General features: G+C 42.0%; 1 protein-coding gene across 2 annotated transcripts in view; it reads right to left on the bottom strand.

Annotated features, from left to right (window-relative positions):
• Positions 1 to 18,868, bottom strand: part of CRTAP (cartilage associated protein) — a 69,411-nt gene that overhangs the window by 31,986 nt on the left and 18,557 nt on the right. For both annotated transcript variants that reach the window (XM_069086141.1, XM_069086142.1), the window contains exons 2-3: positions 6,173 to 6,322; positions 2,685 to 2,856 (exon numbers count right to left, since the gene is read on the bottom strand). In XM_069086141.1, coding sequence (XP_068942242.1) covers positions 2,685 to 2,856; positions 6,173 to 6,322 — 322 coding nt within the window. The remainder of the gene's footprint in view (positions 1 to 2,684; positions 2,857 to 6,172; positions 6,323 to 18,868) is intronic.

Raw genomic sequence — 18,868 nt, 5'->3', positions numbered from 1 at the left:
CTTCTACCCCCCATCCTGCCTCTCCGGTCAGATCCCTATTTATATTCTATTTCTATATCTACAATGTCTATACTATCTGTATTATATATCTATTTATAGTCCACTTTGTTCAGCCAAATTTACTCCAACTTTCTGTTATTACAAACAGAAATACTATCAGTATTTTCAAGTAGATCTTTGAGTTTGTTTTGGACTCAATGTGATCATTCAGGGAGTTTCCAGGGAGAAAATTCTCTCTCCCAGTGCAAGTGAAAATGTGCTCTGCCATCTAGTCTTAGAGGTTAAAGGTCTTACCCAAGGTAACACAGCCAGTATGTGTCAAAGACAGAGTTGAACCTTGCTGTTCCTGATTCCTAGGCTAACACTCTAGGGCTCCACAATGCTGCCTCTTCTTTTCTTAATAGTACTTTTAGCATTACCCACAATATTTATTTTTGAATATTTACAATGCCAGGATTACTGGCTCCAAAGGATATGATTTTTTTTTTTTGCTTTTTTTTTGGAGGACAATTGGTGTTAAGTGATTTGCCCAAGGTCATACGGCTAGTAAGCGTTAAGTGTCTGAGGCTGGATTTGAACTCAGTTCCTCCTGACTCCAGGGCTGGTGCTCTACTCACTGCACCACCTAGCTGCCCCAAGGACATGATTTTTTAAAGCTCTATTCATGTACCATCTCCTCTTTGAAGCACTTGGAATCAAGATGCCCTGAGTTTGAATCCTGACTCAGTCACTTACTAGCTGGGTTATCTGGGGAATGTCACTTAACCTCACTCATCTCTCTATAAAATGGGGGTAATAATGCCATCTACTTCCCAGGATTACTGTAAGGATCAAATGAGATAGCATATGGAAAGGGCTTTGTAAATCTGAAAGCTTAAAATCCTAAAGTGCTATTATTATTATTATTATATGCAAGGTCCTATTAAAAAATCAAAGTACCACATTGACAATAACTGGCACAGGCCAAGATGAAATTGGGTTAATTCTAAAAGAAAACAAGTCTGATGAAGAATTTCATTTAAAAGAGCTTATGGCCCAGAGATCGTTGTTAGACTTAAGTCTAAGAAGAATTTTAAAAAGTGGTAATGGAAGGAGAGAGGAGAGTTCATTCAGGGTATATGGGATGGTGAGAAAAAAGTCTAGGGGATGGGAGAAGGTGAGATAAATAGCATCCACATAACTAGGAAGCATAGAAAGGGTTAGTAAACATTTTATAGACTAGAAAAAAATTGAGGACTATCCCAAACACTTTTTAGAAGCCATCTGCCCTGAGGGTGCCTTACTTTTCATTCTGTAAATAAATTTCACACATTTTAAAAAGGGAGGAAATGGCCACTAGAAACCAGAATGGAGATAGCAAGCCGTTGTGTTAGGCCAATCTCATTTCCTTTTTCTGACAGAATTATGACACAGAGAAGATCAGTTAGACCTCAATTCCAGGAAGCTCTGGGACAGTGTGTCATGAACAAGATGGGGGCTGAATGCTTGTACAAGCTACTGGGACTTGGTGAGCAGCCAAGCATAAAGAGTGGTAATTAATGTACTGAGAACAAATCAGAGGGAAATGCTTTGGTGGGGCAATTCCCCGCCCCCGCCCGGCCCCTTCCCAGTCATCCCCCCACCCCAGGCCAATCCACTCCAGTGGCTTCCCTGTCACCTCTGGGATTAAACAGAAAATTCTCTGTTTGGTCTTCAAAGCCCTTCATAACCTGGACTCTCTCTATGCAGACTCTAGGATCCAGTGACACTGGCCTCCTCCATGTTCCCTACTTAAGAAGCTCCATCTCCGGACTCTGGACTCCTGCCCTGGCCGTCCCTCATGCCCGGAAGTCTCTCCTTCCCCCTTGCCTCTGCCTCTTGGTCTCTCTGGCTTCCTTCAAGTCCCTGCTAAAGTCCCACCTTCTGCAAGAATGCCTGTGTCTTCCCCTTGTGGACTATCTCCAATGTATTTATAGCTTGTTCAGACATAATTGTTCCCTCATTAGATCGTAACCCCATTGAGAGCCGGGGCTGTCAGTAGAGTGCACAGCATTAATAAATGCTTACTGACGGACTCTCCTTGTACCTCGACGCTAGCACCTAGAGGCCTGATTTGTTTCCCGGTGTCCAAGTTCCTTTCTTGGGGCCCTGGTCCTTCCTCTCATTCCTTCAGCAATTCTTGATAACTTTCTCTTGTCTCTCCCTGCCAAAGGTCTCAAGCCCTATCCCCTAACCCCCCTTGGACTCTCCAGACGGCCTGCTTTACCTGCTGCCCAGCCCCAGGCCGCCTGGATGCTGCCCACTTGTGTTTGTGGGGATCTCTGCCTACTGTGTGTTTCCAGATGCCCCTGAGAGTCACCTTTGCCTCTGAGCACTCACAGTTGTTCCATCTACCTTGTTGCAACAGGTCTTTCTAGTTCCCACAGCCTACCTGCTCCCAATTCAGTCTGTTCTCTGACCCCTGATGCCAATCCCCGCCCCTCTCCCCCAATAAATTACCCTTGTTAATTTTGGTTTTTTTTGGAGGGGGGAAGGCAAGGTAATTGGGGTTAAGTGACTTGCCCAAGGTCACACAGCTAGTAAGTGTATCAAATGTTTGAGGCCAGATTTGAACTGAGGTCCTCCTGATTCCAGGGCTGTTGCTCCATTTACTGCCCCACCCAACTGCCCCCCTTGTTCATTTTAAGAGACAACCCAGTGCCCACCTGCTATGGATGGGTAAAAATCTTTGAAATCCTTGATCTCCCTAGAGCCCTCACAGGCGGCCAGACACTCATAGAAGGCCTTGAAGAAATCGGGAAGTGCAAGTTCCATGTCGGTAATGGACGTTCTCCAGTTCTCTCCATTGTATGCCCGCACAGCTCTGATGAAGAGGTTCTGGAAGGGAAGGAGATCCAGCTGACATTCTCCAGGGGCTGGCAGGGGCCTTCCTTAGCTCTCTGTGCAGTCACCTCATGGACAACTGCAGACACACAGTCCCCCTGATTTCTTAGCTCTCCTAGAACACAGCTCGCCTTGAGTTAATCAAATACTATGGACAAGAGATAAAGGTTGGACCTGTGCTTTCATAGGAGGGTAGGAAACTCCCTCTACCCAGGCAGATGCCCACTTTCTGGTCTTAGAGAGCTGCCCATGGCAGGCCCCAAAGTCATCTGTTCATATAGCTTTGCTCATATAAGACCACATAACCAGTATGTATCAAGGTGGGACTTGAACCCAGATCCACTAACCCAAAGTGGCTTCTTTTTCTTCTGGGTTTTCAAGCTCATTTTAAGATGGAGATGCTTATTTTAAAGCTTAAAGCTGAAGAGGTGTAACCCCATTTGACGTTAGCACTGCCAGCTGCATAGAGCTAGGCCATTGAACGTCTCCAGCTGTGACTGTAGCTGGGGATAGAACAAAGATGCACAGATGAAATGGTAAGAATAGGAATGATAATAACTGATGCTTCTCTGGTCCTTCAGAGCTTACAGAGCACTTTACACCTGCCAAGCGATTTGAGATTCACAGCCTTGTGAGGTAGATGCCATAGATGCTGTTATTCCCTTCCAACAGGTAAGGAAGAAGTTAAATTATGTACCCAGGTTCACACTGCCAGTAGCAAGAAGTGGGATTCGAATAAGGCCCTCGTGACCCCAAGGCTGACACTCTGTTCCATCGGGGAGAGTTGGGGTATTGAGTGAAGTCTTGTGAGACAGTTATCTGTCTCCCCCTTCCCAGACACCACCAGCACTGGTGGATGGAATGCTGGGCCTGGAGTCAGGAAGACCTGAATTCAAATCAGACTAAGTGACTTAGTCTCTCTCAGACTCAATTTCCTCATCTGAAAAATTCAAATAATAACAGCACCTAGCTCACAGAGTTGAATGAATATCAAAAGCAATAACATATGAAAGGCACTTTGCAAATCTTAAAGCAATACAGAAACGGTAGCTATTGTTATTAGAGGATATCTGAAACATTCATTTCTGAGCTTTTTTGTAAATTTAAATGACAGAAATGCAAAGATTTTAATATACAACAAAAACCATGGAACTAGACAGAAACATTTTTTACATTCACTTTTTTTTGGGGGAAGGGGGAGGTGAGGCAATTGAGGTTAAGTGACTTGCCCAGGGTCACACAGCTAGTAAGAGTCAAGTGTCTGAGGCCAGATTTGAATTCAGGTCCTCCTGTCTCCCGGGCCAGTGCTCTATCTACTGTACCACCTAACTACCCCTGTATTCACTTTTACAATTTTCATTTAAAATAACCAAATGTTCATCCATTATATGCCCTTTCATTATAAGCCTAGGAAGAAAGAAAAACTAAAGCAAAAATATTTCCACAAAAGGAGATTTTAAAAATCACTATCCTTATGTTTATCTACTATGCTATGAACTTATTTTTTTTTTGGAGGGGGGATGGCAGGGCAATTGGGGTTAAGTGACTTTTCCAAGGTCACACGGCTAATAAGTGTTAACTGTCTAAGGCCAGATTTGAACTCAGGTCCTCCTGACTTAAAGCTGAAGAGGTGTAACCCCATTTGACGTTAGCACTGCCAGCTGCATAGAGCTAGGCCACTGAACGTCTCCAGCTGTGACTGTAGCTGGGGATAGAATAAAAATGCAGAGATGAAATGGTAAGAATAGGAATGATAATAACTGATGCTTCTCTGGTCCTTCAGAGCTTACAGAGCACTTTACACCTGCCAAGCGATTTGAGATTCACAGCCTTGTGAGGTAGATGCCATAGATGCTGTTATTCCCTTCCAACAGGTAAGGAATCAGGGCTGGTACTCTATTCACTGTGCCACCTAGCTGCCCTCTGAACTTATTTTTAATGTTCACAAAATATTATCTTTGAAATAGATCCAGGATAGCATAATAAGTATAGTGCTGGGCTTGGAATGAGGAATGTTTAGTTCAATTGTCACCTCTAACCATTATAAGCTAGGTGCCCTGGGTGACTCACTTAACTTCTATGTGTCCCTCAGGAATTTCTGTAGAACTCAATTACTTAGTCATATATGTATATGTGTGTACCGTGTTTCCCCAATAATAAGACCTATCCCGAAAATAAGCCCTTCCCTTACTGTGTGAGATTCCTCTAAAATAAGCCCTCCCCCGAAAATAAGTCCTATTGAGATTGCTACTGTAGTGAAGGTGATCCCCTGCGCTACACGCTACATTACGGTACCCTCTGTATGCACCTCCCCCCCCCCGGGTGAAACGCACGCCGCGCTCCGAGCTGCATCCAATCAGAGCTGCAGCAGTGAGCGCGTCATCCTGTTCTTTATTGAATAAAGGTACATTTTTTTGTTCACATTTACCTGTTTATTAAAATTGCTGTCAATGTTCATTAAAATAAGCCCTCCCCTGAAAATAAGCCCTCTGGTGTTTTTCTGTCCAAAAAACTTAATAAGAGTGTCTTATTATCGGGGAAACACGGTATGAATATATACATCTATGCACATATATGTTTGTACATATTTATTTGCATTTTGTCTTCCCCATTAGATTGTAAGCTTCCGTGAGGGAAGGGACTGATTTTTGTTTTGCCTTGTCTTATATTCCCAGAGCTTATCACATGCCTGGCACATAGCAGGTGCCTTAATCAATGTTTATTAATTAGTTAGTTGACTGATCATCACAATAGGCAAAATCGCAAATGATTCCCATATTTTTGAAATCTTTGAAAATCCCATTCCTTTCCTCAGAATGTGAGAAGCTATTTCATCACCATACATGTCACTTGCTTTCCCAAGATCCTAGGACCTTGGGTCTAAAGTTGGAAGGAACTCAGAGTCCATTCAGACCAATCCTCTCCTCCTGCAGATAAGTTGGGCATCAGGGAATTTAAATGAATCGCCCAAGTATAGTAATAAGGATCAGAAGTGGGGGCAGAACCCAGGACCCCTGATTTCACAGATGATGATCTTTCCACTCTATCAGGCTGTTTTCCCATCAATCAAATCCATCAGCAAATGGATTAATTTCTTGCCATGAGGTTGACTCTGCTCTAGGTGTTGTGGATACAGAACTGAGAGGGGGGGGAAAGAAAGGAGAGGGAGAGAGGGAGTAAGGGAGAGAGAGAGAGAGAGAGAGAGAGAGAGAGAGAGAGAGGAGAGAAGGGGGAGAAAGAGAGAGGGGAGAGGGGGAGACACACACACACACACACACACACACACACACACACAGAAGCCTGAACCTACCTCATAGGATTTGGTTTCCAAATCTTTAATGTAGTCCTCAGCACCGGGCATGCTCTTGTAATAGGCCATATTCCTCAGCATCATTTCATCATTGGGGTGCTTCAGAAGAAAGGTGTGTGCAGCAGCAATGGCTTTTGGAAGGTTGTTTGCCTAAGGGTAAAGGAAAAAGGAAAAAAATCCTCTTTATTGACTCTGACCCCAAATATTAGAAAACAACAAAACTGGACCAGTGCTTCTAGGAGACATCAGCATCCACTTGTTATGTCAGTAACTTCCAGGGACCTGCAATAGACCTGGCTTGCTCCGAAGGCATCTATTTCACAGATATGCACAAATCCAGTTTCCAAGAGTCAGAATATTTTTACTCCTGAGATTTACTAGTGGGAGCTCAATATTTTTTTCTTCTTTTTAATGTCATCTCATATTCCATTTTTCCCTGAGGAAGGGCTTGACAGCAAAAATGGCAAAGCCTTGAATTAGAATGGAAAAGGATGCAGTCAAATCCTCTCCCTCCTGGCCACAGTACAAGGTTGACAGCTCTGGGGCACGGAACCTGGTCAGGGATTCCAAGTGGAGTCAGCTCATCTAGTTTCTGTTGCTTCTTGTCTTTACTCCTAGACAAGTGATAGCTATTCTGACTTTAGGAACAGAGGAAGAACAGTTTGAAGTCAAGAGGAAACAGGGTTCTTTATTTGGTAGCTCTAACTTTCCCCTACAGAATAGGAGATAGTGTCCCCCAGTGGAAAACATTGTGGAAATTGGAGTCACCAGACCTGGATCTGGATCCCAGCTTTGCTACTTATTACCTGGAAGACCTAGGGAAAATCATTCTTACTCTGCAGGCCTCAGTTCCCTCATCTGAAGAATGGAAGGAAGGGAACTCAATGACCCCTAACGTCCCTTCAAGCTTTAGAATCTACAAGCCTAGTGGGGAAAAAATTTAGAAGCAGAAATTGTTTTTAGTCTAATCTTCTTTCTTTCCTTCCTCTACTCTCAAAAAAAAAAAAAGAAAGAAAAAAGAAATCAGTGAGGAAAATGAACAAATCTGATTTCTTTTTCCTCCATCTCAAACCCTAGCTATGTCTATAGAAAGAAGTGAGTACATACCCTTTCTCATTCTCACATGCATACACATATGCAAACACACACCGGCAAGTTTGCCCTTCATTTCCTCCCTCCCTTCCTTCCTTCCTTCCTTCCTTCCTTCCTTCCTTCCTTCCTTCCTTCCTTCCTTCCTTCCTTCCTTTCCTCCTTTCTTTCTGTCTTCCTTCTTCCCTTTCTTTCCTTCTTTCTTAGGCAATCAGGGTTAAGTGACTTGCCCAGGGTTACACAGCTAGTGTCTGAAGCAGGATTTGAACTCGAGTTCCACTGTGCCACCTAGCTGCCAAACACGATCTGAAATTCTGGAGCTACAGACAGTATTTAAAATCTAATCTACAGCATATCTAAAAGTCTGGAAAGACAAACAAAGGAGCAGTGAGGAGCTGGGGAGACTTTATCCTCAGAGATCAAAGCTTTAGAGCCGGAAGAAACCTTCATCCAGGCAGCATGATGCACAGCATGGATGTGAAGCCAACATGTATCACTCCAAAGCAAATATTCTTTCATTGTACAATGCTGCCTCAGTTCCACAGCCACGATCCACCTCTTCTGAAACTGAACTGAGGCTCTGAGCTTAAGTCACGAAAACCATCCATGACCCCAAGTGGAGGCAGAATGGCTCTGGTAGGAAAGTTATTCTGTCAAAAAAGGCACCTTCCCCAATGTTTTGTCCCCAGACAGACTGAAAACAGGCCTTTGTTTTACCTTTATCTTCTAGGATCTAAGTAAACAGATAGAATTGCCCAAGGATTAGTCTTTGGGAAAACAGACCCTGGGCAAGTAGCTTTCCCTCCATCTGCTCATGTGTAAAACATGGTGGTTGAATTGATCCACTTGGTGGACTGCTAACCTTTCTTCCAGCTATGACAGTCTATGACTTGTGATCTTTAACTCCAGCAGTTTTCCATCCTGGCCTCCTTCATCCATGGCATCCTCTTCATTGGGACTGGGACCATACACCAGAAAGGAATCTTTATTTATCCTCTTTTCCGACATCAGCAGTCACTCTTGGTTGCATTTTTTGTTTGCTACCCACAGAGTCTCCCATTCCATTTCTATGGGCTCCTTATCAGACCAGCCTCACAAGGATGGATTTTTTGGCCATAATTCTCATAGACTCATCTGTCTGCTAAGATGTATACTTATCTCTACCCCCATCAATAGAGGAAATTACCACACCACCAAAATCTCAGATCCTTCAAGCAGGAAACAAACGTGTATCATTGGATAATAGATTCAGAGCTAGAAAGAACCTCCAAAGTCATCATGTTTACAGATAAAGAAAATGAGGGACAGAGAGGACAAGGGATTTGCCCAAAATCACACAGCTGCTGAGTATCAGAGGAAGGATTCAAGCTAAGGTCTTCCTGACTCTATCTCCAACATTCTCCTCACTGTGCAGAGCCGAGAAGGGAAAGGGAAGTCACAGGAGACCGAGAGTCATTTCGTTTTTATGTCTATTTTATGTGGCACCACGGCCTTGTAACCAAGCTGCTGGTAATAGTCTCTCTGTCCTGAGATGGGCTGGCTCCTGGAAGGCAGGGCCAGGCTGGTGTTGGCATTTCCCAATGCAGCAGAATGTGACAGTGCTTGTCTATTACTGGGCAAAGTACCCAGCGTCATCTCCATGCTGCTGGATGGGACTGGACTGCACCAGGACTTTTGGGGAGGCCATATTTCTAAGTCTCTTACAAATGTTTACACTTTCAAAAATCCTAGGAAAATTGGCTTGGATACTGCCAATCTTATTAAGAAACTATTGGAAATAACTGGCCGTGTAACCTTGAGCAAGTTACTTAACCCCGATTGCTTAAAAAAAAAAAAAGAAACTATTGGAAGGTGATGATACTTTTATAAAGAATGTACTAGTACATAAAAGCCCTTTTCGATATTGTTTCATTTATCTTTCACAATAGCACTGTGAGACAGGGAAGCCGGGACATAGAAAACAGTGGGGTTTTTATTGTTTTTATTTTTTCCAAAAAACATTCGGGAAGATCATAAGATCCTGGGTTTAGAGGTAGAAGGGTATCTGAAAGATCATCTAGTAAGAATAATAATAATTAGCATTTATTTATCACTTTAAAGTCTGCAAAGTATTTTATGTATATTATCCCACTTGATGTTAACAACAACCTTGGGAAGTAGGTGGTATTATTATCCCTATTTTACAGTTAAGGAAAGCTGAGGCTGAGAGTACGTCAGTTACACCTAGCTACTTGGTTGTCTTCTGGTTTACAAACCAATTTTTCTCAAAATAATTGCAGGACTTAAATTATATGGTTCCCACTATCTTTGTTTTAAAATGCAAACGCATCTTCAGCCTCACCAAAAAAACAATCTTAAGAAAAGATTTTTTCAAATTGAGGTAGAATTCTTGACAATCCAGTCCTCTTACAAATCTGGTTTTTTAATTGACATTCCCAACACACACACACGTACACATTCACACACATACACATAAATTGCTAGTTGGTATGAAATAGTACCTGAGAATTTCTTTAGCTGCTGATGGGTTTCTCCTATCTATGAATTTTAGATTATTTTCATTCACTACCAGGGTTAACATTCATTGTCTTTGAAGACTTAAAGTTGACATTCCCCCAGAGGGCAATGAAGGCATGGTGGGTGTTAGCAGGCTACCCAATATTACAAATGAAGAATTGCTCAGGAATTACTTGGGAAAGAAATAAGCATTTATTAAGGGCCTACTCTGCTACCAGGCACTGTGCTAAGAGCTTTTTATAAAGACTATCTCATTTAATTATTTTTTATAAATTATTTCTTTTTAGTTTTCAACATTCACTCCCATAATTTTAAAAATTTATCTCATTTAATTCTTACAGCAACGCTGGGAAGGAAGTGCTATTATTATCATCATTTTAGAGATGAGGAGACCAAGGCAAGCAGAGGCTTAGAGATGTGCCCGGGGTCACACAGCTACTAAGTATCTGAGGCTGGATTGGAACTCAGGTTTTCCTGACTCCAGGTCCAATGCTTCGTTCACTACCTCACCAGCACAGGAGAAGCTGCAATCATCAGAGAGATGTAAGATTGGGGGAAGGAGTGAAGGGAAGATGGTCTGTGAGAACAAGAGAGAATCGGTGCTCTCCACTGGTATCCATTCAAGGTTAAAGGTCCTATAGGAAGTTCCCAAATGAGGTGGACTCTTGGGGTGGGGATTTGTGGCAACACACAGACAAAAACTGTACAAGATGGGCAAGTGTGGATTGGTCATGCTTCCTCCCTTGTGGGAGGAAGTAACCACGTCCGTGAGACCGCAGATCCCATCCAAGTACTGAAGAAATATATGGTTAATAGTGGGGTGTTTTGGGGGGAGGAACATTTCAAGTGCTAATGCATCTATTGACTTGATCATTCATTCTATAAGCATTAATTAAATGATTATGTGCCAGGCACTGTATTTATTGGGTATACCAAATAGGGGATACCAAAATGAAAAAAACATATAAATATATATATATATACACACATACACATATATATGTATCTATATACACATACATATATGCACACATGTATATATTAAAAAATCTTGCTTTCTACTTTACTGAAAAAAATCAGGCCAGCCATCAAGAACTCCCCCAACTCTTTCATTTTATGCAAATTTCCAAATGAGGGGACTCCTTTGACCAAAGCTGCTCAGCACTTTCTCTGCAACTTATGATCTTAAAAAGTCAACCAAACCATTGATCAGAGAAGTGACTTGTCCAGGATCACACTGCCAAAATGGCTCCACGATGGGACTTGAATCCAGGTCTCCCTGGTTTTTAGGCCACATCTCTATCCACTGCTCCCCCCTGCCTTATCTCCTCCACCATACACCATCAACCGTAATTATCCATCTTCTTATTCTTTCTCAAGTTTCAAAGCATAAGCTGCCTTCCTTCCCTGCCAAGGCTAACCTCCCTAACTGGTTCCTAAATCCCACATCACCCATTCACATCCCAGCCCCCATTGTTATCTCACCCTGGATACTAACTTTTCCCTTAGTGTGTACAAACATGCTCATGTCTCCCTGGTGCTTTCAAAGCCTTCCCTGCCTCTCCTCCTCCCTTTCATCACCGAACAGCAGTAAACCCTCACTTCTTCCTTTTCCTCACCACCCACTCACTACTTTAACAACCAGCCTTTCAACACTACCATTCTTAAATTACCAATGGTCTCTCAGCTCCCTGCCAGGCCTCATATTTCTTGATCCTTTCTATAGCTTTTGATCCTGTTGACCTATCCTTCCTTCCTGGATAGCAGTATGGTACAGTGGGGAAAAGTGCCAGAATTGAAGTCAGGATCTGTATTCAAATCCTGCATGGGACTGCCACACAGTACTCATAAGACTCTGGGCAAGTCATATGATCTCTTTAGTCCTCCGTTTCTTAATTTACAAAATGAGGGGGTCAGATGAAATCATCTCTAAGGTTCCTTCCAGTTATAAATCAATGGTTCTGTGGTTTGTGGTACCTTCCTCCTCATCACCTGACTGAGTTTCCAGGATTGGAGACTGAGTCCCCATGCTCAATTGCTTTCACTGTGGGGTTTCAGTTCAGTCATTTTTCAGTCATGTCCAACTCTCCATGACCCCATTTGGGGTTTTCTTGGCAGAGATACTGGAGGGGTTTGCCATTTCCTTCTCCAGCTCGTTTTTCAGATGAGGAAACTGAGGTAAACAGGATGAAGTGACTTGCCCAGGGTCACACAGCTAGTAAGTGTCTGAGGTCAGATTTGAACTCATGAAGACGTGTCTTCCTGAGTCCAAACCTGGCACTCTAGCAACTGTACCACTTAGCTGCCCCCCACTATGGAGATATATATTTGCAATATGGGGTTATACTATTTATAATAGTTTCTAAATTGATATAATGAATAAGATACCGAAGATACATAGTCTCTAACCATTTCTTGCCAACACTTAGTTTTGTTTGTTTAATTCTGTTCCTGGGAAATGACAGCACAAATCCAGGGGAGAACAATCCTGCCAAGAAATTTAAGCATAAACAGAAAAAGAAAATGCCAGATAATTGAAAGACGGAAAGAGCATAGACACAGGAGTAGCAGAGAAGGCTTTGCATAGGAAACAGCCCCTGCGCTAAGTCTTAAAGGAAGTGAAGGATTCCTGGAGATGGAAGGGAGGAGAGATAGCATTCCTTGAATGAGGAACAGCCTGGGCGAAGGCCAGAATGCCCAGTGTGGGAAGCCACAGGCAGGTTAGCTTGTCTTGAAGGGCACTGAAGTGAAGTAAGTCTGGGAAAACAGATGCCGGGTCGTCAAGGAATCCTACGAAGATAACCAATAAATACATGATCCAATCATTAAGACAAAGAAAATCAGTTCAAATCCTGACTCTTCTGCTTTGCTGTGTGACTGGGAAAACCATTTCTACTGCATGGGTTTTTGATTTTCTCACCTATAGAATGAAAGGGTTGGACTAAATCTGAGGTTCTTTTTTTTTTTTTAATTTTATATCCTGAAACTTTACTGAAGTTGTTAGTTATTTCTTTTTTCCCCAATCTATTTCTTTTTGACATTCTTTTAAAATATTGAGTTCCAAATTCTCTCCCTAGCTCCCACCCCCTCCCCCACCCACTAAGAAGACAAACAGTATAATATCAATTATATGTGTGAAATCATGCAAAGCATATTTCTGGGATCCAAAGACTTTTTTTTACACCCTTAATAACTGTATTTTAATGTAACTGGTTTCCTTTGTGGCTCTATGTATTTTATATTATGTATTTAAAATCAGTATTCTGAGATGTGGTCCATAGTGCTTCACCAGACTACCAAAGGGATCCATTACATTAAAAAGGCTAGAGACCCCTGACCTAGAATATCATAATTCCTATACAAATTTAAGTGCTATTATTCTATGTGGAACTGAGCCAGCCTCATCATGGGAGCCTGACCTCCTACAGGGAAGTCAGCATACTAGAAATCCCCTCAAGGAGAAACTCCTTAATTTGTATTTGTTTGGGCTTTTTTTGGGGGGTGGAGGGGTTGGGATCAATGACTTGTCCAGGGTCACACAGCTAGTAAGTGTCAAGTGTCTGAGGTGAGATTTGAACTCAGGTCCTCCTGAGTACTCTACCACTGTGCCACTTAGCCACCCCCAAACTCCTTTATTTTTGAGGGAATATCTAGCATACGCTTTTGGAACCGAACAGCCTCTTAATGGTTTTTCCTAAGAAGGAAAGGTTTATATATAGCCTGGCTTTGTTCTAGAACCACCAGTGAAATGGGAGCAGAGGAACTCTCTAGTAACCTGTCAAAACCTCAGGAATTGAACACCGGTCCCAGGAGATAGTGGGAGAAGGTACAATATAGTCAGAAGTCATGATACCCAGAAATCCAGTGAAAAAAGTATTCAACTTATTTAACAGACTATATTGGTCACAGTCTCTGTTCCCTGACTAATCGATGAGGTCAGCATTAAAGAAATATTCTCAAACATCAGATGGACATCATCTGATAAATGTTCCCACCCTTTGGGGCAAATAGAGGAACCAAGAAAGAAATACCTTCTCCTGCCAAGGAGACTGAGCCTGAGGCATGTATATGATTAACTAAAGGAAACAAACTTCTCAAAGCCACCAATCCCAAAGAGGTGAAAAATATCCTAAGCCCCAAACTGGGGTCAGTGAAGGCAGTGGGGCTACATGGATAATACCTGTTTACTGAGCTCCTCCCAGAACCTTAAGGCTATCTGTTGAAAATTCCAGCTATATCAGGAATAGGAGGAAATTTTGGGTAATGATATAAAGAGGAATGATATGAAGAGGAACTCTAAGCATGACTCTTCTCTAGCCACTGGCTTTGTGGAGGGAAATTCCTTCTCAGCTCTGGAGTCAATAACAAGACTTAGTTTCAGCCACCATCCTACCCAATTCTCACACTCAGCTGAATTAAATGGGGGGCCCATGTTTGCAATGGAGAATGCTGGTTCCAGAAAAAAAGAGCACCCTGGACCCCATCTGAGCCCTGTCAGGGCCCCTTCATACAAAAGTCCTTTTGACAGTCAAACTAGCGCACCAGTGTCTCTCCCACACAGTCACAAGGACATGACAAAGAAAGCCAGGGTGAGGCACTTGAAAGGGCATTGAGTTTGACCATGGAGGGAAAGATGGGAAAACAGTGGTTGAGCTCCTGACTGCCTCTCCCCAACCCTACCCTCATTTTATTTCTTTTGGCAGAACAATGATATCCCAGCAATCTACATGTCATGGAGGACACTCCCCTCTCCCCAGACTTATTTGGTTCTAAAGGAAAATGGATGCTATTATATACATATACTTGAGAGCACAGTAGAAAACTAGAGATGGGGGCAGCAGAAACACAACCATCTGGGACCAAATATAGCACCAGGTGCAATCCTACTTCCTCAACTCCATACTGCCTTTGGGAGAGATTTCCAGGGCACTTTGAGCTCCAGTGTGGCATCAACATGGAATCGATCTGCCCAGGTAGTTTCAGAATGAAAAGGCCAGAGTCAAAACCCTTGGCAGCTCTTGGCTTAGAATGACAGAGAACTGAACCTCCAGACCTTTCTCCACTTCTGGAATCAGCATCAGATCATTGGTTAGCTTCAAAGGTAGGAAGCAGTGCCAACAACCCCTCTCCCACAACCCAATAAATGCTTTGGCGATAGGGACTATCTAATAACTTTTCTATGATCTCCTTAACACACATAACCGTACCCTGAACAAAATTAGCTGTCAATAAATGTTTGTCAGTGATAATGATAATAGTTGGTGTTTCTTGTGAAATAATTCACAGGAGACCCATCAATTGATAAATGACTGAAGAAATTATGATGGATGAATGAAATAGCAAGAAGTTATAAAAAGGACAAGAAACCTGGAAAGATGTATATGAATTAAGAGAGTTAAGTGGGTGGAACCAGGAGAACAATTAACACAGTAAAAACAATATTTTAAAGACAAACAACTTTGAAAGACTTAAGAAATCTGACCAACCCAGTGACAAGCCATGATTCCAGAAGACTGATAAAACAAGCTACCCAATTCTACACAGAGGGGTGATGAACTGAAAGTATTTAGGGACATAGACAATGTAGAAATTGGTTTTGCTAGACTACACATATCCATAATAGAGTTTTCTTCTTTTCTAAAGGGAAAGGAGGTTGGAAGGGAAGAAAATAGATTTTTGTTCATCTTTTAAAATCTTTTTTTTAGTGGGTAGGAGTTATAGACTACTTTTTCTAGAAGTTTAGTGAAAAGGGGAAAAGAAATAAAAGAACAGTTCAAAGGAATAGCAGCCTTAAGGGTAGTTTTTCAGGAAAATAGGGAGATCTGAGAATGCTTGTAAGTAGCATCTAAAGACCAGTAGAGAGGGAGAGACTGAAGATGAGGGTAAATCATTAAGAGAAGAGGATCAGGCTTTAGAACACAAGGGGAGGGATTTGTCTTGACAAGGAAACTGTATCACTTCATTCTCTGAGACTGAAGGGAAAGAGGAGAGAATGGATGAGGATAAATAGAGTGATTGAGGGTGAGAAGAGGACAGATGAGCAAGCTAAGGAACAGCCAGAATCTTTGGGAGAAAGAGATGGTCATCTTTTGAGATAGTTTGGGGGTGGAGATGGGTGGGGACTTGGGAGATAAGTCACAAGGAGGGGGTAGGACTCTCCTGATTGCTGACGCAGACTGGTCACTTTATCTAGTAGATTTCCCAGTTAATTCTTTGTATAGAATTCTGTTCTTATCTGCCCTCCAGTATGTACATCCCATTTATTGACTTATATTTGCTTACCTTGCTTTTGATTCTATTGCTGTTTATATTTTATGTGTGCTGTTTCCCTATCTTTGACTTCTTAGTCACTTCAACCACCACAAAAAGAAAAGTCACACACTAGGGGGGTGGGAAGGAGAGAGGATCAAAATTGTCTTCTGTTATAGAGTAATAAAAAGAAAGAGTTTAAGAAGGAGGAATTGGTCAAAGGTGCCATATGATGCAAAGGTCAAGAAGGATGATAACTAAGGCAATACCCATTGGACTTGTCAATCAGGAGGTCATCAGGAGGAGCAATTTCAAGAGAACGATGAAGACAATAGAATGACTATGACAAAGGGCTATGCAATGGATGAGAGGCAACATAATGTAGTCAACAGAGAAGCTTCCCACATCTTACCTATCTTAGCCTTGTGATTCTGGGCAAGTGGTTTCTCTTCTATGTGTAAACTGGAGAACAGCTATGGATCTGCATAAAGAGGGGTATTTTCCTTTTTGAGTTCCCCATATCTAAGAAACTGTAGGTCCATTCAAAAGAAAATAAAAGGAATGGTTGTGTGTTAAGAAATGGACCGTATAAGTAAGGTTATTCCCAGAACTTTTAGCAGCACAAGAATATAGAAGCTTGGAAGTGGAGTCCAATTATTTATAGGTGTTATTGCCTGCTAGAAGAGTAAGCTATATTCACCACAGATAACACTGGAGTTTATCAGCATGGGTTAGTGGCAACAGCAAATGGCCACAAAGTTCTGGGTCCCAGCCTTGATTCTGCCACTTGCTGGCTGGGCTGCTCGAGGTGGATCAATTCAGTTGATAGTCATGAGATACTTATTAAGCACCTACTATGTGCCAGGCACTCTGAGTCTCAGATTCTTCATATGCAAAGTGCTAGAGATGAACCCTTTAGTCTAAGTTGATAATTGCACAGAATGTATAGAATGAAGCCAGTAGCCGCTCTTTCAGTTGCAAATCCTGCTTAAAAAAAAAAAAAGATAAAGATTTTACTTCTTCTTCCCCCTTGTGCATCAATGCAATTTCATGGCTATGCTCTGAGGGGTCCACAGCCATCAAGAAGTTTTTGTTACAATCAGGGATGGTCACAGTGTTGTTTCCTAAAATGCTGACTTTCAACTGCTCAAGAAATCTTAAGCATGTCCTTTTCTCTAAACGTCTTTTAGTCAGTAAAGTCCATAAAGATGAAAAACCAAGAAGCGCTAAGACTGGATGAAAATTTGAGATGATAACCAGTCAAATGCAGGAAAATCTGCCCTTTGTTTCTCAGTTTGGGGCACACCTCCATGTTCAAATAACCTCAATATTATCTGTATGGATAAAATCACCAGCTTGGAAGGACTGGAGAGTATAATGAGAAGGTCAACAGAATGGGAAAGGATATCATGTTTAGTTTGGAGAAGGGAAAACTAAGGGTGGGGAGGAAATGGGGGGGAGAGAATGATGGCCATCTTCAAATAACTGAAAAGTTATGATATGAAAGAGGGATTAGATTGACCCCAGAAGAAAGAATGAGAAGCAAGAACAACAAATAGATAAGTAGGCAAAATGAAGCTTTACATGAAGAAAAACAGTTGAACAATTAATGGAATCCAAAAAATTGAACAGGCTATGACAAGAGGTCATCAGTTTCCCTTTATTGAAGATCTCCAAGCAAAGACTGCCAGGTATATTGTGCTAGGGATTCCATTCTGGGTTTCCCTTGAACTAGATGATTTCTGAGATCCCACCTAGCTCAGAAATTCTGAGATTCTTTGAAGACTGTTTTCCCCACTTCCAACTTTCTAGCCCAAATTTGCCATCTCCAGCAATCCACGTGAACATTTACTGGGTCTCACAGTTAAGCTGGCTTTCTGAATTGCCTTTGGAACAGTCCTTAAATGTCACTGATATGTTTCTGTATCTTCTGTACCTAAAAATAACTGGCTGTGCTGATGATATAAATATGCTACTGCCAAGAACTACATTCAAAAACATGTGTTAATAAGCCACTAGGACATTGGGTTAAGCATTCCTTAACTCAAAACATAGCACATTATACTGGAAAAGGTAGAATCTAAGCCCATTAAGAAGAAAAAGTATGACATGGCAGCCTCCCCCCAGGGAGGTGATTATTCTGCTGTGCTCTGCTCTCATCAGACCCCATTAAGATTATTTTGTTCATTCTTGGGTTCCACATCTGCAGAAAGGCTGAAGCATGGTGAGAAGATGGGATAGCAAGCCTATAAGGATCAGATGAAGGAATATGGGGAGTTTAGACAGGGGAAAAGTTTATAGGGGACATGTCTTCAAATATCTGTTTAGAATTGTTTAGAAGATGTTTTGGAATTTCTTCCTTGCTCCAGAATGAAGGATAAAAGCCACAGAGAGTTAGACTTAGGTTCCACATAAAGAAAACCTCCCTAAATATCCAAAAGGGAAACGAATTGCTTCTAGAGATAGTGGGTTCCCCCTCAATTGAAGTGAAACTTGGATGACCACTTGTTAGGGATGTTGTAGAGGAAGGAAGGAAGGAAAAAGGAAGAAGGTAGAGAGAAAGGAAGGAAGAGAGAGCAAGGAAGGAAGAAGAGAGAGAGGAAGGAAGGAAAGGAGGAAGGAAGAAAGCAAAAAAGGAAGGAGAGAGAAAGGAAGAAAGAGAGAGAAGAGGGGAGGAAGGAAGGAAGGAAGGAAGGAAAGGAGAGAGAGAAAAGAGAGGAAGGAAGGGGAAAGAAAAGAAGAAAGGAAAAAAGGAAGGAGAGAGAAAGGAAGAAAGAGAGAGAAGAGGGGAAGGAGGAAGGAAGGAAGGAAGGAAGGAAGGAAGGAAGGAAGGAAGGAAGG

The sequence above is a fragment of the Petaurus breviceps genome, unplaced genomic scaffold (genome assembly GCF_028583685.1).
Source record: "Petaurus breviceps papuanus isolate PSGF00001 unplaced genomic scaffold, PetGlider_PUasm1.0 178, whole genome shotgun sequence".
In the NCBI taxonomy this organism is placed as follows: Eukaryota; Metazoa; Chordata; class Mammalia; order Diprotodontia; family Petauridae; genus Petaurus; species Petaurus breviceps.
The sequence above is the reverse complement of the archived record's forward strand: the minus strand, read 5'-3'. Positions and strand labels throughout refer to the sequence as shown.